Here is a 25073-nt window from a genome sequence, read left to right on the forward strand (position 1 = left end):
AGTGAAAGAGAGGAAGGAAGGAAGCAAGCAAGCAAGCAAGCTAGCTGACTCTTTTGAAAGTTCCCTTGGAGAGATATAAATTTAATTCTTCTTTTAGTATACCTACTGGATATGATGAAGACATGTGTAATGATAAATATATCCAAGTTTTATCCAAAACATCATGAGGCAGCATTAAAATCTCTGGGACTTTCCTGTGTTTCATCTCTACATGTTAATACCTTAACCACAGCCTAACAAAGCTATCCTCAAAATTGATGTGTTCCAAACTCTGTTCTCCTGTGCTCTCTCTATCCCCAGAAGATATTTTCTTCTTTGCCCAGTTGCCCAGACTTAGAAGTCTGCAGCAGTGATTTATCACCATGAACAGCTGCCTATGCAGTCCTCAACCTCTCCATTCCATACAGGGTTTATTAAAGCTGTGATGCGCTTAGTGTATCTTATCAAATATGAGCACTAAAAATAAATAGTTCTAATTGTGATCTTAAAGCCTGACCTGAGATCCTCAGAGGCCTGTGGATGGAAAGCCTTGTAAATGCTCCAAGCACTGTCATTAGTAAGGCACTTCCATATCACACAGGATTTCAAGGGCATTTCAACTCCCAAATGTGTGTTAGTTGTCCTAATGACGTTTCCCATGGCTGTGACAAAATATCCTGGCAAAAGCAAGTTAAGGGGACAAAGGCTTTATGTTGGCTCATGTTTGAAGTTTAATGTACAGTATGCCAGAAAAGTTAGATCAGTGGGAGCTTTTCAGAAGATAAAGAATGCTTGTGCATGGCTCACTGTTGTTGTTGTTGTTTTTTTTGTTTGTTTGTTTTGTTGTGTTTTTTAATACAGTCTAGGGTCTCAGCTCAAGGAGTGATACTACCCTTAGTTAGCAGGTCTTCCTTCCTTTATTAACACAATCATGACAATCTCTTACAGCTATACTCAGAAACCTATGTACCAGATTTTGTTAGGTTGAAAATAAGGTTTAACTATCATATTAGCTCTTCTTATGTTACTTTTTCAAAAACAAACAAAACCCTTCAGTTATTTTATGCATATAAGTGTTTTGTCTACATGCATGTGTGTATACCATATACATACCTGCTGCCCACAGTGGCCAGAAAAGGTCACCAGATCCCCCTGGAATTGGAGTTACAGATAGTTGTGAGCCAGGTGTGTGCTAGGAACCAAATCTGGTTTTTCTACAAAAGCAAAAAGTGTTCACAGCTACCGAGCCATTTCTCCTGCCCCTCTCCCCTTTCTCTTTTGTTCGTATTATCACTACAAAGACTGGAATCTGTACGCTGTTCTAACTTTAACCTTCCTGAGGAGTTGCCACATCTGTAGAATAGAAATGGTGATATTAAACACTCATCCTCCAAATTCCTTTTAATCTGGGGGAAATGAGATTAAAATGAGGTAAAATTACACAATGTAAATCCAGTCTTGTGAGTACTTGAGCACAAGTGCCTACCTCACCTGCAAATCAACAGTGGGTAGAAACAAATGTCCTGCCCAGAGCCTGACAAAATATGGACTCAAGATCAAATCTGATGGATGTGTAAACCTTGAGTGAATGTCATAATGGCCATTTAGAGTGTTTAGCTAAGCAAAAGAAAGGTGATCACTGAAGTATATTCAGCAATGCGTCTATTACTGTCCAATATTTATAAAGACTTAATGCTATCACTGTCTCCTTTGGGAGTCATAGCATTTTCTCAGGAAAGATTCTAGTCTCTGTTCACAGTTAAGAAACTGAGATTCAAATGAGCTATGTGAAACACTAGTCATAGACATGGTCTAGACTGGACCTTGGTTTTCTGACATCTGGATCCGTGTTATAGGCAATACTTTTAACAGATCTCTGAGGGCTGAGCTCTGCAGCTCCCTGTGCAGCTTTGATCAGAATACTGCTGACTTTACTAGCCTCGAATGCCAGGATGCTCATAAAGCTTTGTAACAAACAAATCCCTTAAAGGTTTTAGAAACTACCGCACTCTGTCATGGAAGCTTTGCAGCATAGTTCATCTAAAACTAAATTACATCCTATTAGCCTGAGACAAGTAACAAATAATTTTAATTTACCCCATCATTATCTCAATCTCTGTGGGCTAGAATCTGGGACAGTGTTATGGTTCTCATTTGTGAGAGATTGAATGGAAAGCAAAAGTGGTTCTTGCTCAAGGTACAGTTAGAGATGGGATCTAGCAATTGCATGGTCTGCCACAAAAGTAATGTAGAGGTTTTCTGTGTTGGTTTGGCTTTTGATTGTTTGTTTTGTTTTTGCTACAAAACTAAGCACTCAGAAATCTATTTTCGTGGACTTTTGCCTAAGCCTCATCTATGACTTTGTAAATAGGAATTTCTCAGAAGGCTTTGTTCTGGGGAAAAGTCACAAAAGTGGCTACTACTTTTGTGGGTAGTCTGTAAATGTCAGAGACCCAATACTGCTATTTCAATAGGGAACTCTGGCCTAGATTTTCCTTAGAAAAATCTCTGAACGATTCTCTAAAGCACCAGCTGAGAAGGTCCTGGGGTGTTGATGAAAGAAGGTAGCTCATGCTCCCTGCCCATCAGCTCACAGTAGGCTGTTGTCAGGGTGCACTGTGTAATATGATGTGTTTATTCTCCAATAGGGAGCTAAAGGAGAAGATCCAGCCAGAAATCTTAGAGCTGATTAAACAGCAGCGCCTGAACCGCCTTGTGGAGGGGACCTGCTTTAGGAAACTCAATGCTCGTCGGAGACAAGGTACGGTTTAGGGAATTCCATACACGGGCAGGGACAAGAGTAGCTTGCTTCTTGGTACTCACAAGAACATAGTGTCATTCAAGGACAGCATCGTGCTTGATAGAAGAATAGCAGTGTAAGTCAGTTCTTGTTTTATGTGGAGGGAGAATCAAACTACAAATGACCAAAAGATCCATGGAGCTAAAGGGCTGCTCTTTGGCATTTAGTGACAGAAGGCTACTAGTAGTGGTGCCAACAATGGCTAATACATGCTATGACTGAACCATGTGCAAGGCTATTCTTTCAATATGTTACTTACACAGCCATGGATCATGTGTCAGTCAACAGGGGACCACACATTCAATGGTGGCCACTGGGAACATTGTACCATCTTAGTTTGTGTATAAATGTACTTCATGACTGTCACATGATGGAATCACCTAAAGATGCATTTCTTGGAACATATCATCGGAATTGAATAATACATACTTGGATTAATGAAATCTGTCTTCAAAATAGCCCTATGAAGTTCTTATTATAGTTGTACATATTTGCACATATCAAAACAGAGGTCCTGAGAGTTGAGTAACTTGTAAAGTTCCAGAAAAGCAAGGATTCACCCTCTAAAGCTACAAACCCTTTCTTCTAGTTTTTACTTTTTAAAGGTCTATCTTATTTATCCTTAGTATAACCCTGACTATATCACTTATGTGTGGATAAAGGTGTACGCATGCCATGGTGCACAAACGGAGGCCTGAGGCCAACTTTTGTGAGTCTTTTCTTCACTGTAAGTTCACAGAATTGAACTTGTGTCAATAGGCTTGCTCAGCGAATGCTTTTTACCCACTGAGCCAGATGTTATCAGATGATGCTGAGCCACTGACATCCACTTGACACACATCCATTTGTGTGTGTGTGTGTGTGTGTGTGTGTGTGTGTGTGATTCCCTTGCACCATCAAGAAATTGGCAAGCACTGTCTGGGTAGATCTTGGCACTTGCAGCACTGGTGGTTCATACTTTCAAATTCTTCACACTGATGCTGTTTCAGGTCAGAGTTATTTTATTGGGGTATAAGCAAGGTGATTTAAGAATCTATTTCCAGAATCTTCCAAGACAGCTATCTGATCTGTCTCTAATTTCTGACCTCAATATGTCAAATCAAAAAGGCAGCAGTGGACCAAACACATGAGGTGGGAAGCATTCCCAACTGTTCCTCTGTCTTGATTGTTTTATTGCTGTCTGTATGTACTTCTGACTGTACAAAGTACTCATATCATGCTGTCCTAGAAGAAAACAGCTATGAAACAGAACTGAAAAGTAAGATTTGAGAAGAGGTGAGGAAACTGAGAAAGAGCCAGCCATAAGCAGAGGCTTTAACAACTGTGCTTAGAACAAGTATTGGTGATGAGCAGGGACCAACTCTGGCAGGTAGTCCTCAAACCCAATAGATGCTTTGCTCAGACACAAAGCTCACCCACTAATGGCGGTAATCAATTTGTGTTTGTGCCCATCTCCCTGGCCATTTACTGTAACTACATTGGGCTGAGTGTTCAATAATTGAAATATGTCGATGTTACCCTTGAAAACCACACTTAAGGACTTCAAAAGCCAGAACTTCCTAGAGTAAGTGTGGGTTACTCGAAAAGGATGAGAAGCCTTGAGCTTTGCACTAAGCCTGGGAAGAGGATTGGGGAGCTGGGGGGAGGGAGATGCAGAATGCTGAAAGCCTGAGTTGAACATGAGAAAGACTTGGCATTATAAAAGCTATGGAGGAGAGAACTCATCTCCTAAACTCAGCCCTTGAGCAATGAGGTCACTCCCTTCTTTCTCTTTGCAGTCCTTTGGCTGGTCTTCACGTCCAAGCACTTGATGCTCCAAGAAGACATAGCATTGGCTGTCTTTGTCCAACTATATGGACTTGAGCAGTTTTCAGTCAGTATCAATATCTGTTTCCTAAGACTTTTGTAGTGTAGCTCCTAGGAGTCAAGCTAAAAGGAATCACTGTTCTTGTGGAAGATTATGTAAAAACAGAACAAAACAACAACAACAAAACAGGTCTGAGAGTGACAAGACTCTGTCGAGGCCTTCTCAGCTCTACAATTAGCCCCATTAGTGTCTTCAGGCAAGACATCTGATGTCTGAGAACCCTACGACATGGGTGTCTAGCGCTCTCGTCTCTGAGAGCTGTTAGCTAGATAGTTAACTGTATGTCCTCATCTCCTACTTGTCTCTGGGTAGATCAATATCCAGAATATATAGGCCCATAAACATAACTTAAAACATTTTCTTTTTGTACTTGACATTGGGCGAAAGACCCAGAAGTATTTGGAATGGGAAAAGCATATAGAGACACTAAAAGCATTCACTGATGCCAACTGATTCCCGGTGCTTGGAGTTACAATGAACTTTTCAGACCAGTATCCTATTTGATATCCCTTTCTAGGCTGAAATGGAAGGACTCTACCAGAACTTTCTTCCACTCTAAGATAATTACAGATTTTATTTTAAAAAATATTTATCCTTCATTTTTGATTAACTTTCTAATGAATAAAGGTGTGAGTATCTAGCTGATGAATTAGCAAACACCTGAGCACAGCAATACAAGTCTGGTTACCAGCTCTCTGCCTGCGATGCACAGGCTTCTTTATCGCTCCATCAGAACACTGCATTTAGATTTTACACAGCCAAATTGGCTGGGCTGTAAAACTGGTTTCCACTCCTTCAAGTACATACATGTTCAAGGAGACTTTGTCATAGATTAGATCTCTTACTCCCTGCGTAGGAGCCATGGCCACTTCCCTTGTTCCTTCTGACTTGTCTAACAGGGAGGAGGACACAGATGAGCAGATTCAGTAATTAAGTTTACAGGGGAAGCTGAAAGTTCCCCGTCCCACAGAATGGGAAATGGAAGAGTTTGTAAAACATCTTTTCCTTTGCTACATTTTGTCAGAATGCAGTTGCCTATCATCCTGTCTCATCCATAACTCTGATTAATTGGACAATCTGATGCAAACAAGACAAGTCTGGGCTTCTAAACTATCTGGCCACGGTGTACCTGGGAGACAGACAGTCATGTGATACATGTTAATGTGGCTTAAGTCCCAATCTCCCGTTCCAGGCCAGGCAGCTGTTGGCAATCTACTCCTCAACCTAGACTCCTTTCCTGTCATGCAAGGATAATGCCACTTCCTACACCAAGTGGGTAGTTGCAAGGGTTACGTAAAATCTCTTTAGCCCTTAATGTGATGCTTATCAAGCAATCAAAACTACTCAGGATTATTGTGGGCTGTACGTTCTTGGCATATAATTTTTAAACATAGGAAGCAGGCTGCTATTGGGTGTTCAGGCCTGCTTTTTTCTTTCTGCTGACACAATGTAAGGCTTGCCATTCTTCTCTGTCCCATGTAGTCCTGGAGGGGAGAAGAGCAAAGATAAATACCTAGAGGTTGTGTGTGGCACAGCCATTATTGCTTCATGAGAGTGCAGTCTCCAACATTTCCCTGCACTTTCTACATTTTAGAACTTCAGGTTTCTCAGAATTGCTTGCATTGAATGGTCTTGATAACCCCTGGGCTAGACACCAGGGAATCATTTCAAAAAATGATACCATAAAGCTTGCTTCTCACGAAAGATGCTTGGTAGGTTCCTGTCTTTAAGTACCAATGTGACTGAGTTATCTCAGAATTCAGCGCTGAGTTAAGCTTGTCTTCCCACTTTCGCCAGCAAGGCCTTTGTACCTCACATAACTCTTATAATTCAGTCAGAAACCTGGAGTCAAGTGGATCACTCAGGCGCGGCAACTTTATCAACCCTTCAGGGCACCAAGCTGCTTCTTTCCTCTGTTTTAATTACATTTCTCTCTTGGTGTTTCATGAAACCTAATCAGTTCATTTTAGCAAAAAGGCAGGTACAAATAAGTGTGTATTTCCAAATGAAGGAAAAACAGTTGAATTTTGGAAAAGTCATTCAGTAGGTCGAAATAGCAGGCAATCACCATTTCAGAAATGTGGAAGGGTAGACAGTGGGGCTGAAGGGACATGTTCTCTGATTGGAATGTACGAGTCCTCTTAACCAGTCCTGTCGAGGATGCAGGACGTACACATCACAGATGTTCTACTCATGCAGTTAAGGCTATCACTTTGCAAATGAAGAACAGCAGTCTCTCAGGCTATAATTTTGCTAAGGGCTAAAGCAGAGTATCAGAATCAGGTGTATAGTCAAGGTCTATGTGGTCACCCCAATATTTATTAAGACTAATCATCTTCCCAAGTGTGTGAGAGTCCTGGAATCATGAGCTAGGAGAGGACACAATGCCTCCAAGGAGGCAGAATTCAGAATCAAAACACATGTCTCTGGTTTTGAAGAGCATTCAGTGAATTGAGAAGTATTTGGAAGGACTTCACTGCCAACCACAGGTACCATCGCCCTCTGTGAACCAACAGAGAAGTTTGTGGGTCTCATCACTGGGAAAGTGACATTTCCCTCGAGGCACTGTCCAGACCTATTCTTTGATTTGGAAAGGTTGAGTCTTAAGCAAGATGTGGACCTTCTGAACACAATGATGATTTGATATAGTTAGGGCATCCTAACAAAATGGAGCATCCTAATGGTAGTACTCTAGCAACATAGGTTAGGAAATGCTTCCCCACGACTGTGACAAGAGGTTGTCAGGGTGTGCTACCAAATGTGGCTCTGCACCTAACTCTAGCAAGTCCCCTGCTTCCAAAGCAGAGTTGAACAGACTCAATTCTTATGGCTATTGAATATCCAGCTTGTCAAACCAATGGTAGTAACTATTCCTCGATACTCCAGTCTCCTAAAGACCAATAGGCATGCTTACCTGTGGCTAAGATAGTATAATAAGGGAAAATTTTAAATGTTTTCTTATTGAATAAAGGAGATGCAGATCATTTTCATTGTATAGAAAGTTTTGCTGGACAGTGTTATAAAAATTTCACTTCTCAGAATTTGAGTTTTTAGTAATCCATGTGACATCAAAGATTGCTTTAATTGGACCTTCTCCCCAGGATTATGGGCTCTCCTTGTTAGCATTAACTGAAAGCTTGACATAGCCTAGAAACTTTTAAGAGTAAAGCTTCACTTGGAGAATCACCTAGATCAAACTGGTCTGTGGACATGTTAGTTAAGTCTGCAGTGTTTGTCCTGATTACTGATGCCAGAGAGCTCAGCTCACTGTAGGCAGCACCATCCCTAGGCAGGTGGGCAGCCTTAGGCTATTTAAGAACAGTAGCTTAAGTATGGGCCTGTGAACAAGCCAGGAAGCCGTTCCTCCATGAGGTCTGCCTGGCTGCCAACTTTCCTCAGCGATGGATTGTGACTTGGAAATGTAAACCAAATAAAGCCCTACCACCCAACCCGAGTTATTGCAGTACAGAAAAGATATGAAAATGTGGACTTTGAAACCTTCTCATCTTTGACATGGGGTAGGGAGCATGGAGGGAGGGAGGCAAGGAGGAATCAATCAATGACAAAGGAAAAGAGAAACAGGGGAGAGACAGAAAATCAAAATGAATAAGAACAAAGGAAAAGATTGAAGCACAAAATTGTCTCCATATTTTTTAGTTTGGAGAAGGAAAGACAACTGTTAATATATTCTAGTTTGTAATTGACTGCAAGGCCTCCACATTAGCTCTCACATCCTCCATAGTTGCTAGTAAACAATCTTTGATAATGTTCTCATTGCTTCTTGCTAATTGCTTTTAATGACGAGATCCACTCTTGTATTGCCCAAAGGGACTGAAGAACTCAAAGCATCATGCTGAGTCTTAAAAGGAAAATGCACATTTTTTTCCCACAAAAGAAAACTGCAAGTCAAGCTGCTGCTGTTGAGTGACGCTGATGTCTCTAACCACTGTGTCAATGTGCTGCGCTTGTGAGCATGGGCAGCTTCATGCTCCTCTATAGCAGCCCTACCTTTGATACAGAACTAAACAATCATGATGGCTCTCACTCTAAATGTCTGACCTGCTGAGAAAGAGAGGAATACGTTGCTTCCATCAGGCATGCACAGACCCTTTTGCCCTTGGTCGTCATAGTAGCGGACAGTACGGGGAACTTGTATAGAGATAAGAGAAGAAGTAGCTAAAGATAGGAAGACAACTGGGGAAGGATGATGTCCTGTAACACAAGGTAATCTAAACCTCTTCAAGGAAAAAGTTCTCTTTAGTTACAAAACAGATAGACAGGCCAGCGTTGCAGGTAGCCTCTTGTGTTTCTGTTAAATAAACTTCCATGCATCTTTGCAAAGTATGTGGTCTTTTCTGACAAGTGATAAGTAGCCACTGTTCTAAAGTGGTTTATGAATTAAAAATGCATTATGTAAGCAAGAGAAATCCCCTCTTCTTATCCTAGATTGTCTTTGTACCTACTTCCCAGGCCTGGTCACATCATTTATGTGGTCATTTTTTCTAATTGCTACCATGAATTGACAGAACATCTTGGTGGTGGTCTTTGAGTGTCAGTCTTTCATATCTGCCATCCATTTAATGACTCCTTGCTATTCTTGAGGAATACTCGGCTGCAAATACTCTTAGATAAATAAATTTATCCTAAACATAAGCAGCAACACAAAATTTAGTATAGTTTATAAATGAATATATATTGTATTAAACTAGCTCAATTTCATAATTCTTCCCATCAGACCAAACTGAGTATAAATGATCATTGCAGCATATGGACTTAATGGCTTCACAGAGTACAACTGAGTTATGGGCTAGGTCCAGCATGCAAAGAAGGTATTTCTCTAAAAAGCAGGCAGATCTTCATCAACTGAAGGACTGAGAATCCCAGTGTCACACCTCATTGACTTCCTTCCCATTAACCATCAGTAACTCACTTAGCCCCAAAAGTTCCTCAGAGGTAATAACATACCTTACAAAACATCATGGTCATCATAGGCCATGTAGACCAGGCCATATGCCATGTAGTCTTTGTGTGTAGAGAGGACCACCATGCCTTGTTATCTCAGGCTCTAACAGTTCTGGGATGTTCATAACACTTGATGTCCTCTGGTTTTTACAATTCCTATTGTAAATTCTAACTTGGTTCCCCCAAATGCATTCTTCTTGTGGAAACCCAGAAATTTTTACAGTTACTGATTATAATGGCTATGAATTAGTGAAGGAATAACTTACTTAACTCTCTTTAAATTCCACTTCATTATCACCTGTGATTGCTGTATGTATAAAATGAATTTTGAGAAATTGGCCAAATAAATTCATAGGCATTGCATAATCCTCCTCCTCCTCTTCCTCCTCCATTCCTCCTCTTCCTCTCCCTCCCCCTCCTCCTCTTCCTCCTCCTCTTTTTCCTTTTCCTTCTCTTTCTTCTCCTCCTCCTCAGTGTCTCCTTTGATTTTAGTTTTCAACAGAGTTCAGAGTCCTTTAAGTGCATGGTTGCCATGTTCTAGATACAGCCAGGGATTCTCAAACAATTCTAAAATTCTCTTATACTCTAGGAAGTCAAGAATAACATGCAATTTCCTTTTGTGGTTCAAGTTGGGCATTTTCATTGTTTATTATATAGCTTCTACTTCCATTTTTAAAGCTTTTTGTTGATTAAGTGAATTATGGTTAAGATAGGACTTTTTCAGTGAAAACAATTTTATATTGAAAATCTTTTCTTAAAATGTGGTGGACAGCATTTTTGTCAGAAAAGTTTCAAAACAATTGAGGACTTTGGGTAGAGTTATGAGGTGATTTGACCAAGACCATAGGGTAAACCAGGTGCATTTTTATACCAAGAGGCTGGTAGGGCACAAATGCTGTGTGCCTGGTGTGCTTGAACTAAATCTCCCTAAGTCTTCATTTTCTAGTTTAGCCAACACCAACAGTGCAGACATTCAGTATCCAGTACTGTACCAAAGCTTTGGGACTATAGCCATTATGAATATAGTGGCCAACTGCCATGCACTGTCCAGGGTGATGAGGAGCCTGGAATCTCTTGTCTGATAAGCAACTGTTCATGGTATATCCACTAGAGAAAGCTGCTTACCTTGTATGTATCAGGGAGCATTACCACAGTTTGCTTACTTTGGGTTTCACAGCAGGGAACATTAAGATGGCTAACATGTATATGCAAATCATGTCAGACGGTGTTTTATTTGTGGAAATAATTTCTGGAGGAGGCGTCATCTTCATAGCTATGCAAACACTGGAGTCATGGTTTATCTTCGGAATCGGTAAACTTATAGGTCTACACCAGCAATCTTTGCCTTCTTCTCCCTGCCTTTGTCCTGCTCACATTTTCTCATCACCCTTGGGAGCTGAAGGGATAAAATTGTCGGGAGTTCAGAGTAATGATATCCTTAAAGTCTTGTCCATTTCCATTCAGGCACTATATAGGAGGGAAGCTGCTTGTGAATATCTTTGTTCCTTTCCTAAATCCTAAATTATTAGGAGATTTCCGATGGATCCCACCTCCAAGTGTATTACCAATGTCCTGATAATTTATTTACAGATTATGGATGTGGACTGTTAGCAGGTGTTTGTACTAACTGAAGCATGACTTTGTGTAAAACTGTCTCAGTAGGCTGGAAATCAATGTGGAAGCATCTCAAAGCTCCAAAAGCTATTCTTCTCTCCAAAAGCTATTTCACTTCTCTCCATTTCTGCCAAGATTTTGTGACTAAAGACTAACCCTCTTGGTGGTTACAGGTGCTGATGGGATGCCCATGGAAACCACCCTCTTGGAAAATACTTTGCCATTGAGATAGAAGAGTTTGGTGACATTCTCCATAGTCATCAATGTATGCAGTGCATGATGGGTGATACTGAAATATCAAAATCAGAAGAAGGCTTCACCATCCAGAGCACTAAAATCCATTATTTTTTAAGGTCTAAAACAGTGGTTCTCAACAACCCATGGTTCACAACCCCTTTGGCAAACCTCTGTCTGCAGAAATATTTACACTACAATTCATAGCATTACAAAATTATACTTAAGAAGCAATGAAAGTAATTTTATGGTTGGGGGTCATCACAACATGAGGAACTGTATTAAAGGGTCACACCATTCGGAAGGTTGAGAACCACAGGTCTAAAATCAAATGAATGACTTTTCTCCTTTAAATAGCACTATTAAGAAACTTCATGACAATGTTTTTTGAAAACCAGAATCATTAACCTTTTAAACATGTGTTTTTCTCCTCAGACAAGTTTTGGTATTGTCGGCTTTCACCAAATCACAAAGTCTTACATTATGGCGACTTGGAAGAGAGCCCTCAAGGAGAAGTGCCCCACGATTCCCTGCAGGACAAATGTAAGTGGCTTCTTCTCTGGGTTAGGGCACCTGATTATTGGTTTGTTAGTTATTTCTTATTCATAGTAACCCATATAGAAACCTACTAACATAAATGAACCCGTTTGCACTTGCCTCATCCTATAACTTCAACCTGTGCATTCCCACCAGGTACATGGCCTGGAGGGATTTGAGGCTCAGGGATGCGCAGAACAAATGTCAGAATGGTGCTTACATACCTTTTCTAAAGGATGAAGTAGGTGTCAGAATGTCTACTTTGGATAGTGTGAGTGTACATCGATGTATTTTAAGGGAATAATATATAAACCTGATTTTATCAATTGTATTTTCAAGTAAAATTTTCTTATAACTTATATGCAACAACTACTACCACATATGGTTTAGTGTGTCCTGTAATTAGAACATAAAGTTAATGAAAGATTGAAATGTTATTTTTGAGAACTCAGATACTTGGGAATTTATGATAAATTACCCAGCCACTCAATTGTCCTCCAAGATACCTATTATTTCTGTTTATTTGCCTTCCCCGTGGGCTTTGCTTTAACGTGTGGTTTTAAAGGGACAGTAACATGTGATCCTTTTAACCTAATCCCAAAGCAGGTAACAAATTCCAAGGTTCAATGCTAAGTGTAGAGACTAAAAGTTATTAAAGCAGCATTTAAAAATGCCAGGATGGTGAATTAATTTGGAAGAAAAATGAGACAGAAGGAATACATTCTTGGAGGACAGTCTAGTCAGAGAAGTCAACCAGGGACCAGTTGTCAGGACGTGCTTAAATAACCTTTAAGAGTAGCTCTGATCCTGCTGTGCGTAGACAGCCATATGCAGTAGTGTCTTTGACCTCCTACCGCCTGCCATCTCCCATCACCCCAGGGCTCATGAAAGTCAAATACGGACTGCCTGCTGTACAGCTCAGGACCACAGGAAGCAAAAATAAACCTGAGTGGGAAACTTCCTGACACTTTCAGACTCTGTGCGGACACCTCAGGCAGAAAGCTAGAACATTTAATCTTCCTCCAGTTTAAAAATGGGACAGTCTGGTCTTTGTAGTGTCATACAGTTCATTTCCGTCTATAGAACTGCTTTCCCAGCATGCATTGTTGACACCCCATAGCAGGAAAAAGTAAGCTAAAACCCAGAACTGAAGGCTATGCCTGGGCACCACACCATGTGCACGCACACACACACACAGACACAGACACACACACACAGATGGGGTGGGGGGATGGGGAAGGGGTTCTTAGGCTTCTACAAGAAGCTAAGAACACTCTGGTCAGAGTTGACAAAGCTGAACCACCCTGTCATCTGATACCAAACCAATGCTTCTTCAACTGTGAACCAGACCATCAGACCTTAGAAAACGGAACTCCGTGTTGGATGGTGGTAATGGATGCTTTTAATGCCATCAATTGGAAGGAAGAGGCTAGAGGATCTCTGAGTTCAAGGCCAGCCTGGTCTATAGAGTAAGTTCCAGGACACCCAGTGGCTATACACAGAAACCCTGTCTTGGGAAAAAAAATGCAGAAAGGAAAAGAAAAGAAAGGTCATACTCAGACCTCACAAATCAGAAACTTTGGGTAAGAACTGGAACCTCCAGGTGACTCTGGCCTAGCTCTCAAGTTTTAGAAATACTAATGTGGATGTTGCTGAATATTTCACCGAAATTCCACAGATGTGGCTTTCTCAAAAAAGCCCTTTTAAAACATAAACTGAAAATATGTTGTAATTTTTGGAAAAAGAATCTTAAAAAAATAAAAATTAACTAAGATTTAGTATCACTGTTTTTTCATAAAGGAAAATATCCTTGATATCTCTCCCTCTGTCTAGCACACACACACACACACAGGCACATGCTCACACACATGCTCACCCACATGCACACACACACACAAACACCCGCAGGTGCACATATAAAGGCGCACGCACAGGCACACACACACAAGCACACTCGAACACACACATGCTCACACAGTAAGAAAGGCTTAATCTTAATCTTAGAAAGGACAGTTCTTTCTGCTCATTGAATTAGCTATGTGAAGCGCACACACCTGTGTCCCCCTTTTTCTCCACTTGCTGTTAAAACAAAAATCTCTCATGTCCTAGGGCATGTACACAGCCAGTGATCTGCAAAAGCATTAGAAGTTTCTGGTACCCAAAATAATTCCTACTGTCTAGGGCATCCTCTCCCAAGACCTTCACCTGGCCGAGAGACAGAGAAGGTAGTTTGGGCAAATGAATCACTCCACACTGAAAGTCTGCTCTCCACTTACTGAGCATATAATTTATCCTCACACCTACAGATAAACAATCCACTTCTCAACTTGAACATAGGCATGTAACTGGCACTTTGCCAGTTTTAGGTGCAGTACATCAATGCTTAGGAAATGAGGAGCTCTAGAAAGACTTCTAGAAGTTAGCTGACACCAGAGCCCTATTAAAGGGTAGTTGGTAGCATTCCCCACACCAAGCAATGTCCCTCACCTCCAAAATCCCAGAGTAGAGAGAACTAGCAATCACCTAGGTATGCAAGGAGAGCCCTGGCCTGGGTTCTCCCAGGAGAGCACAGCTGGAGCTGTGAATCTCCCTTCTCCACACAGGGTTTGATAGAGGCCTCCAAGAGCCCACAACAGGGCCAAAGCACCCTTTCCTCCGCAACCTTTCAATCCCAGTGACGCAGAATTCCAAGAACCTACCTCACACTATATCTCTTGAAAAATAAGTAGAGATTATGTAAGTTAAGAGTGTATGGGGTAGGGGAGGTTGTGTGTTAGTGAGATTGTATCTATCTGCATAGTGCTTACAGGAGGGAGTATGCTTATATTATAAAATGAAATGAAGTTGGGCCGGTGACATGGCTCAGCGGGTAAGAGCACTGACTGCTCTTCCAAAGATCCTCAGGTCAAGTCCCAGCAACCACATGGTGGTTCACAACCACCTGTAATGAGATCTGGCACCCTCTTCTGGTGTGTCTGTAGTCACCTACAATGTACTTATGTATAATAATAAATAAAACCTTTGGACCAGAGCGAGCAGGGTTGACCGGAGCAAGTAGAGGTCCTAAAAATTCAATTCCCAACAACCACATGAAGGCTCACAACCATTTGTACAGTTACAGTGTACTTACATACATAAAATAAATGAATAAATAAAATCTTTATTAAAAAAATAAAAAAGAAAGAAAGAAATGAAGTTGTGTACCTAAGAAAGCCCTGCCCTGCCCTGCCCTAAGACACTAAGTTTGCAGCTTCCAGCACATTCTTGGTTGCTTTCTGTGACAATTCTGTATTCTGCCTGGGCTCTTAGAAGCAGAAAAAGTATTCCACTAGAAAAATGAGTAAGAGACCTTGAAATGCTCAGCCCTAAAAGGGATGTCTCCATCACATCCCTCCTCTCAGGGCTCAAGGAACTCTGCAGAGGATGTGGAAAGAATGTAAGAGCCAGAAGGGCTAGAGGACACCAAGGAAACAAGGCTTTCAAAACACAACAGGGCCAAAGCACCTATGAACTCACAGACTGAGGCCACATACATGGGACCTGCATGGGTCGGCACCAGATGTAGTCCTAGAGCTGAACAGAGAAGGGGACACACCATCCCTAAGCCAGATTCTACCTCTAATCAAAAACCACTTGCAAATGAAGTTTTAGTTTTCCCCAAGGGGGGTCTCACTGAGGAAGCAAACTACTCTTAAGGGACTGACTGTGTGCCGACCAGTAACTGGTCAACAGAATACAAACTCCATGGCAGTTTTGAAGGTTCCTTGGTTGATACTGCCGAATCGGGACTTTCCCTTTCTTCATCTTTTTAAATGTTATCTTCCCTCCCTCCTCTCAACCTTGGTTCTTTGTGTTTCTATTGTACCTTCTGGTTTTGTATTTTTATAAGATCCCTGAGTGTGTACTGGGAGGCTCTCTGATAGCATCTGTCTCTCGGGGTCTTTTGTTTCTGTTTGTTTTGTACTACTCCGATGTGTTTATTTTTGTTTAATTTTATTTTGTCTCATTTTTATTCCTTAGAAGCGTGTTCTTTTCTAATGAGAGGCAGAAAGGGGAGGAGAAGTGGGGAAGAACTGGGAGGGAAGGGAAACTGTAATCAAGATATAACTGTAAGACCCTGTCGAGCTTTAGCTTACCAGAGACCCCACTGAGTGAACCACGGGGAGCCTGAACAATGCAAAAAGCAAGAGGGTTTTTATTCTTCCAGTGCCCTGGGGCCGTCCCAGATCCTAAGGAGAGGAGTCGACCTCACACAGCTTGTTCAGTGAGCTTTCATACAATTTTCAGGGCAGCTGCTATTAGACACAATGTGATTGGCAAAACAGTGTGACTTTTTAAACTCATTGGTCTTCAAGGAATGAGGTGGCAAGGACTTCCCTTGTCTGAAGGTGGTCAAAGGTCCACCCTGCTGAATGTGTCCCCACCCGCAGGTTGGTTCCCACCCTGTGATCTGAGGAAGGTTAATTAGCCTCTCCCTTCCGGAGAGGAAAGAGTTCTACCACCTTCCAAAGTTCCTGAGCTGATCTTATTAAGCTCAACAGAAATTCCTGGCCTCCTGGTGTTTTTCTGAGATGTCCCTGTTTACTCTGTTCTCACATAACTTATAAAAAACAAATCTTACTTTTCAATTAAAATGGGGGTTACTATCAATTAATGGTAAGAGTCATCACCTTTCCATGTATTTTTGTTCTCTCCCGAGGTTAGGAGGAATTGTCTTTCACCCTTTGAGTTAACCAGGGCTGAATAGCAAAGGACTGATGAATCACTTGGTTAACTGGACCGTTTTTTTGGTCCTGGTGAGGATTGGAGAATTTCCCTTGGCTGGCTTCTTCCCTAAAGCTTTGAGCTCTTGCTCTTCATGTGCTTTCTGACCCACAGGAAATGGGGCCCTTGAAAATCTACATTCCCTTGCATCTCCTCTCTGCTGCCTCCCCAGGCTTAACAGGCTGCCATCCCCATCACCCCACCACTCGAGGCTCATTTGCTTTAGCCGTGCCTAGTGCCCTTTAAGACCTCTATTTGAAAGAATCTAGGCCAGTGTTCTTTGCCCCCACATCAGAGGCACAGGGAGGAAAGCACAGGCTGATGCCCTTCTCAGAGATTAAGCCTATTATCAAGGATGAAGAGAACAGCTGACAGCCAGGCAAAGTGGGGGGATTTGGGTCATGGAAGTACAGTGAAAAATTCAGATTCCTCCATCTACTGAGAGAATTAATGCAGATTAATAGTAATAGGAATAATAGCTAGTGGCATTTGCTAAGTGCATAAGGTATGCCAGGCACTGTGCTGGAGCTTATATAAGTTATCTACTATGCAGCCTGAAGGGACATTTCATCCATATTTCTTACCATATAGGTAAGAAAAGTGAGGTAGAGAAGTGTTAAGTGTAACTAGTTGGCAGCCATGAGTTAGTAAACAGTAAGATCAAGGTATTTGCAGGCAGCCAAACAGCTCCATGGCCAATTGTAGTTCATTATTTGTTCTGCCTAGACTAAAAATGATCTGAGACTCTGATCTGGAGCAAGCCCAACATAGTAGAACAAGAGGTTAATCAAGTCCCTAAAGCCTTAGTTTCTGGTTCCAAAGGCAATGTATGGCCCATCCCTCAGTGCTGTAAGGCTGATCTGCTAAGTTAGGAAGAAGAGGCAGCCAGCCTCCCTCCTGTATCATGCTATAGAAGCTTCTATTGAGGATGTCTACATACAGCAGTGACTTGCAAACAACTTGTAATCAGGCTTAGAGCCACTTCCTGAAGATGTTGTCCCTTGACTTCCCCCAGGGAAAGAAGCTAAAACTGTTTGTTTTTAGAAATATCTTGTAATTAAGGTTTCTTGCAAGATACTAGTAAGGAGACAATGCCTTTAGAGAGAAGCCTTTATTTGTGACTGGATTCATTATGATGCAGGTGCTTACACCTACCAAACACAAAAGGGAAGGGGCCTAGTGAGGGAGCATGGGACTCTAAGACCAGATCTGTCCCTGGCTAGCTGTGTGACACTGTGTAAGGAATTCTTCATCTTGAACCCTAGGCGTTTCATCTGCCCAGCCCTTCTCAAAATGAGCAAATATGAGAAATGAAGATGTACCACAGAGTAAGGGTGATACTTCCTTCTCTGGCGACCTCCTGCTTCTCCCATATAGAAAGAACAAATCACAAAGCTAGCTTGGCTTTGAAATCCTCAGGAGCTCCCTACTGTGTGAGTGTGACCCCTTTGTTTCTACCCCTGGACTAAAGAGGACATTGTTTTCAGTTCTCCCTATGTTTAATCTTCCAGTGCATCTAGAAAAAAGCTATGAGAGAGAAGGAAGGAAGGAAGGAAGGAAGGAAGGAAGGAAGGAAGGAAGGAGGGAAGGAAAGAAAGAGAAAAAACAGCTTTTCAAAATGATGACATTTTTAGTAGTTTGTGTTTTCATTTTAGTCATAACCCTATGAGCGACAGGCAGTTTATCTCCCTGATAAGGGACAATGGATATTTAAATATAAAATATGTATGACCACAATATCCAGTGAAAAGAGGTTTTCTCCTGTGAAGTTTTTGCATTAAGACGATCCAAAGCAGTTTTGTATTTTCTTGTCCCACTCTCCATGTTTTCAAAGCCAAGGGGTAGCTTACTTTTGTAGAGAATGGATACTGGAGTCCATTAAACATTTCACATCTTATAACAAAGGATTTTCTACAATGTACTTGTGATTTCAACTCCAGGTGAAGTTTAGGAGGTTTTGTGAATTGTTTTGCTAATTAGATTTTAAAATTCCCTTCAGTGTCTCCATTGCAAATGTAACCAATTTCTCTAAGAGTTCAGATATGCCCTGCAGACAGATCAGCCACAGAGGCAGCAAGGCTAGCTAGCCCTTGGTTATGAAAATGGACTTGTGAGACCTGAAGTCAGTGTTTAAGATAGGCTCAGGATTTATAACACCCACCTACAGGATTCTCATTCAAAGATCAGAAGAAGGCCAAAAAGAAAAGACAGCTGAGGCATAGGGCGGAGCTAGTGGCTGCACCATGAGGCAGGAGCAAAGAGCCCTTCATCTAGTGTGTACAGCAAAAGCTATCTCACCCGTTTTGTTGATGAAGGACCCTTCCAGTTACTTAAGGCCACAAGCTAATCTCTCTTCTGATATACAGACATAATGTAAAAATTGAACAAACAGGGACACCTCATAAAAAATACCAAGGAGCTCGGAATGTCCATTAAGCCTAAAGACAGAGAGCTTCAGAAGGGTTTACTGAGCAAACATCCATCCCCAGGAGATGCTCTAATTGTGGGGAGTAACATTCCAGGAAACTTCTCCAGTAGGGGGTGGACCTCCCCCAACCTCTTCTACCTGCAACAGGTATCTCCTCCTCACCTGGGGTACAAAGGTCAATGGAAACAAAGAACAATGAGCTCCACCAATGAGAGATAACCAACTCATGCTGTAAACCTATGTTCTGGAAGGGTGTAAAAAGTGTGTGCCTTTGTTCCTTGGGGTTGCCTTTTCCTGAATGCGGGATGACCCCAGTATACTGGGTTATTAAAAAACCTCTTGCTGATTGCATCGATCTCCTTCTCTGGGTCTTTGTGAGTGAGATGGCATCCTGGACATAAGACTCAGCTCTCCAAATCTTACATTATGCTCACCTTTAAGAAAGTGTAAGGAACTGGTTGCTTACAACCCTCTTTTAGCAATGCCTAGCTAGGCAGCATATGCAGCTAGATTCACAATCATTGCGGGACTGGACAATTTGGGATTGGAGAAGGATGGATAACTTAGTAGTTTTTAGGTTGTTTATTTGTTTATTTTGTTTATCGAGATTCTGGGCCACTCTACTCGTCCTTGTCTCTTTTATTTAATTTTAAAGAGTATTTTGAGTACAGAGCCTTTTCTGTTTCTTATCTTCTCCTTACTCCTGAACAAGCCATAAGATAGCATCATTCTCTCTCACTGCATTATTTTCCAAAGGCTCAGTAAGACAGGAAGGTTTCCTTTATTTTTTTGAGTTTCTTTCCCTTGCCTGTTGAACAAGGACAACCAAACCTTACAGAGCTGCTCCGACAGTTCATGATTTGGGGAAGGGAGTGATTTGGAAAGAACATTCAGAACTGTTTGGAGTCAGATTGGTGATCTCAGCTCTATCGGCTTACTCTGTTTATCCAACCCTCAGGAAGAAACATAGGTGCAAATGCTATAGCTAGAGATAGCAGTACCTATGAAGCACTTGGCATTGCTCCTGGGACTCAGAAGTCCTTACAATGTCAGTATTAGAACCACCCATGTTATAATGAGAACTGTTACCTACTGCTGCATCTATTATAATACCATCGCTTATAACACCACTGTCATGGGTATTATTTCAAGTTTTAGTGAACCAGATTATATTTACAGAAATACCATACTAGAGATACATTTTACCAAAACATAGTTTGCTCAGGTATCTAGTCTCTAAACACTGCCTGACTACTCTTCCTCTCGTCACATCTCTGCCTCTTTTCTTTCTGCAGTGGCTTCAGGTACTGCCAACCATGGTAGCAAATTCAGTGAGTACATTCGCTCCTTTATTGACATTGAAGCTTCGAATGGTGTCGTAACTTTCCTTGTTTTTATGAATTGCAGTGCCGGTGGCAGATATCAAAGCAGTGGTGACGGGAAAGGACTGCCCTCATATGAAAGAGAAAGGTGCCCTTAAACAAAACAAGGTATGACTTTCTAGATCACTGTAAATGTCTCTACCTGTACAATGTAGTGAGCCATCAGAATGATCCCAGGCTTCACTTTGTGTGTATTGGATGGTTCACTATGGTATTTTATGTAGGGTTGTACATCTCAGCTCTCCTTTTTCCTTTCCTGATCCATTCCTTCCCTCTTTGGTGCTTTTACTCTTTCTCTGCCTGATCACTTTTCTAGTGCCTGTTCTCTCTGTCTGCTTTTAACCTTAGAAAGTACAATGGCTGCCCTCCCTCTATCTTTGTATGAGCCTCCTCCACTCATCTTCTTCCATTCTTCAGGCTTCTTCTCACCTCATGTTTATGATATTCCCTCTCTCTACATGGCCTCACTGAGTCTCAGTGAAGCCTAAGACAGGTGGACACCAGCATCATGAGTCAAAGATATTAGAAAACACTAAGCACCTGACCCTTCGAAAGTAGACTATTAAGTATCCAAATGAAGCTTAAAGGAGAGCAATACCCAGGAGTGCATGCTTAGGTACCATGAACAATGAATGTCCAGGAGCACATGCTTAGGAGACATGAACAATGCCCAGGAATGCATGCTTAGGTACCATGAACAATGTCCAGGAGGGCATGCTTAGGTACCATGAAAAATGTCCAGGAGGGCATGCTTAGGTACCATGAACAATTAATGTCCAGGAGTGCATGCTTAGGTACCATGAACAATGCCCAGGAGTGCATGCTTAGGTACCATGAACAATGAATGTCCAGGAGTGCATGCTTAGGTACCATGAACAATGCCCAGGAATGCATGCTTAGGTACCATGAACAATACCCAGGAGTACATGCTTAGGTACCATGAACAATTAATGTCCAGGAGTGCATGCTTAGGTACCATGAACAATGTCCAGAAGGGCATGCTTAGGTACCATGAACAATGAATGTCCAGGAATACATGCTTAGGAGACATGAACAATGCCCAGGAGTGCATGCTTAGGTACCATGAACAATGAATGTCCAGGAATACATGCTTAGGAGACATGAACAATGCCCAGGAGTGCATGCTTAGGTACCATGAACAATGCCCAGGAGTGCATGCTTAGGTACCATGAACAATGAATGTCCAGGAATACATGCTTAGGAGACATGAACAATGCCCAGGAGTGCATGCTTAGGTACCATGAATGATGCCCAGGAGTGCATGCTTAGGTACCATGAACAACATAGCATTCTCTCCGTTCTCTTTTTGGTTTACCAATAAGCTTTCATCATGATGGTCCACATCATTTTTGTGAGTAAACAGGGTGGGGATACAATCTTGAAAAACAGAAAATTTCCTCTGTTTCTAGGACAGAGGGTGCATTAAGGATCCAGTCTTTACTTATACCCCTTGGCATCTTGTATTATATGCTATATCAACAAAACAATTTGGCTTTGTATGGTGGTACACCTGTAATCCTAGCACAAAGGAAGAAGAAGCAAGAAAACAAATCATGAGCCAGCCTAGACTACACAGCAAAATCCTGTCTCAAAAACAAAACAAAACAAAACAAAACAAAGTCTAGATTGGCTGCTCTTAGATGCCAAATGCTGCATGAATCGATCATTCATTTCTTTGATTCTAAAAATAGTGTCTAAAAGGAAGGAATAAAAAAAAATTATACTGCTTATCAATCAGTGTTAACAAATATAATCCCTGTTTTCTGATTTCAAATGAAGATAAAAGGTCATTGCACACAGCTATGCTCAAAGGAAACAAAAGGTACTGTGAAGGTATTGTTCAAGATGTCAGAGGGGCAAGATACAGGCAGGGATGCTAACTTACAGAGTCCTTGTGGCTTGTGTTATATAGAGATACTTCAGCTCAAGTCCATGCACATTCCTTCTTTGGATCACCAGCCTATAAGGTGCTCTGATGGCAAATGTAATAATACGAAGGAATGCTGGAGAGACTATGGTCTGGGGAAGCTGTTGCATGACACCTCCGGGGGGCTTCCGTGTCAGAAAGATGAGGATGGTATTGTGCATCGACTCCAAGGAGCATTCTAAACAGTGGCAACAAGTCTCAGATTTCATGGTTTGCCTCTTATGGTGCTGACTTCCTTCAACAGCAGCAGGGATTGCCATATGTTTCACATGTCAGGTGTTCCATCTGCAGTCTCAGAGAGCACAGACTCCGCTCGGCTCCATAAAAGTTCTTAGTTAGATAACACTTGAACTGAGCAGGAAGCCATGTGCAGAAATTGACAACAGGAGAGTCTAACCCAGAGGACTGGGAGGGAGGGATGGCTGGCAGCGGAGCAGTCTGCCAGGACTTGAACATGCTGACTAGGAACTGGGAATTCTGTAAAATATGTTCAGAGAGGTTTCCTACCTCAGTCCAGCACGTGGAGGATTTGAGAGCTGTCACTCTCCTCCTTAGATTACGAAGCTGAACAAAGTGGACGGTTTAGTGAGAGACCCTGAGACAGTAAGTAAAATGGAAAATGATCTAAGAAGACACCTAATGTCAACTTTGAGCCTTCAGATGCAGTTTTACACACATTCCTGTGCAGTCAAAAGCACACATGTGTGAGCGCAAACATATGAACATTCTTGCATGCGTGCAAGAATGAAAACAACATTTTCTTGCTATAGTAACATAAATTATCACTCTAAAGACCTCACTCTGTCGTTCCGTACTACCTAATACGTTCCAGAGAAATTAGAGGCATGCCTCCTGTTACCCTAAAAAGAGGAGTGAGGTGGGGCAGCCTACAGAAACAGACATCAGGATCAGGGCTCTGGTTTCTCTTTAGATTGTGTACCTTGTTTGCCTTTTACCAGAACGACACAGATAGAGAACTTGTTGGACTAGAAAGTAAAAACCATGATGTAAAGTGTTGTAGGCTACGGTAGAAAAAGTCAACATTAGACAAGAAGTGTCCAAATGAATTGGTTCGGGCAGAATAGACGTGATAAGGACTAGAAACTCAGATCAATGTAGAAGCAAGAGTAGTATCAGAGAAAGCAAAGGGGAAGATAAAATAAGAATATTGGTTTGTTTAAGTCAGCCACACAAAAGCCATGCCATGTGTTCACACTTAAGATCACAGTAGAAAGAGTGTATTGCAGTGTGAAAGCGACTGGGTAACAATCGTCACAATCACATTAAAAAGGAAGGTGGAAGGGAAGGGGCAGAAGTAGACTGTGTTCTCAACATGCTCATGTTGATCTAAACACAGCACTGATCACATTCACTATAAACAGTAAGTACATTAATTAAGAGACAATTTTCAAACTGATTTTTATTTAAAAATTATCAAAGTATATTTAGTATACATTGTAAAGGGCTAAGCAAACTTAATTTATAATAAGAAGGAATAAAACAAAAAAATCACTACAGCTCAAAAACAAACTAAAAAAGAAAGAGAAAAAAGAAAAGAAAGAAAATAAAAAAATATCACCACAGCTCAAGAAACAGAGACCTGTACATAAATAAAGAATGGATAAACCATCTCAGGAGTAACAGGGGTGACACAGGAGCGAGGCTGGACAGATGGGGTCAGTGCTCTTAGCCGTGGGATTTTCCAGAGCTCAGCAGCCTGTGTGTGCAAAGGGCTATGTTGGCTTTTCCGAGCAGGTTCTTGATAGAGAGTAAAATGCTCCTGACCATACACAGGGCAGACCACTTATCCTTGGAGATGTCCAGGCACATGTTTCCTGGATGTTTCCACACTGGGGTGGTGTCAGGGTCTGGGGAACACTGGATAGCTATAAAGGTAGCAACTAGGGAATTGTAGAGAGTGATAGCTCACATCTGCATAGTTCTATGGATGTCCCTATCCGTTTGGAAAGGATGACTGAGGGAGCACAGATATTTGTCCATCACCAGACATTCTGGGGCTCCTCAGCTCCTGCTCCAGCCTCTTGCCCATCGGGCCCCAGGTGGCACCTCATTTATAGATGCTGGAAGTGGCAGGATAGTGATTTGGCAAAAGCTGTTCCTGAGCTGTTGGGCTGGCAGCAGGAACATGGAGAAGGCACAGCAACTACAAATTCATTTTCATTAAATTAATAACTATATGCTGTCTGTAAGAAACCTAGTTCCAGTTTAACTTTAAAGTATTGGATGGGAAAGACACACCATGCTGGTCCTAACCAAAAGAAAGCTAAGCTATCTCTATCAACCTTACACAGATCAGACCTCAGAAGAAGGGAAATTATCATGGAGCTATTTTTCTCAAAAGACACAATAACCTTACCTTACACACATGTACACTTAACAAGAAGCATCAAAACACATGAGTCCAGAAACTGACAGAACAAAAGGGACCACAGCAACCAATAGAGATCAAGCAGAGGCCAATCAAATGGATACTGGTGCTATGAACAGCACCATCAATCAACTTGATCTAATTGGCATTAATAGAATATTCTAGCCAG

General features: G+C 41.6%; 1 protein-coding gene across 7 annotated transcripts in view; it reads left to right on the forward strand.

Moving 5' to 3' along the window:
* Positions 1-25073, forward strand: part of Elmo1 (engulfment and cell motility 1) — a 530953-nt gene that overhangs the window by 490438 nt on the left and 15442 nt on the right. For all 7 annotated transcript variants that reach the window (XM_031359616.1, XM_031359615.1, XM_031359617.1 and 4 more), the window contains 3 exons: positions 2628-2740; positions 11892-11999; positions 20593-20675. In XM_031359616.1, the coding sequence (XP_031215476.1) occupies positions 2628-2740; positions 11892-11999; positions 20593-20675 (304 nt within the window). The remainder of the gene's footprint in view (positions 1-2627; positions 2741-11891; positions 12000-20592; positions 20676-25073) is intronic.

The sequence above is a fragment of the Mastomys coucha genome, unplaced genomic scaffold (assembly GCF_008632895.1).
Source record: "Mastomys coucha isolate ucsf_1 unplaced genomic scaffold, UCSF_Mcou_1 pScaffold7, whole genome shotgun sequence".
Lineage (NCBI taxonomy): Eukaryota > Metazoa > Chordata > Mammalia > Rodentia > Muridae > Mastomys > Mastomys coucha.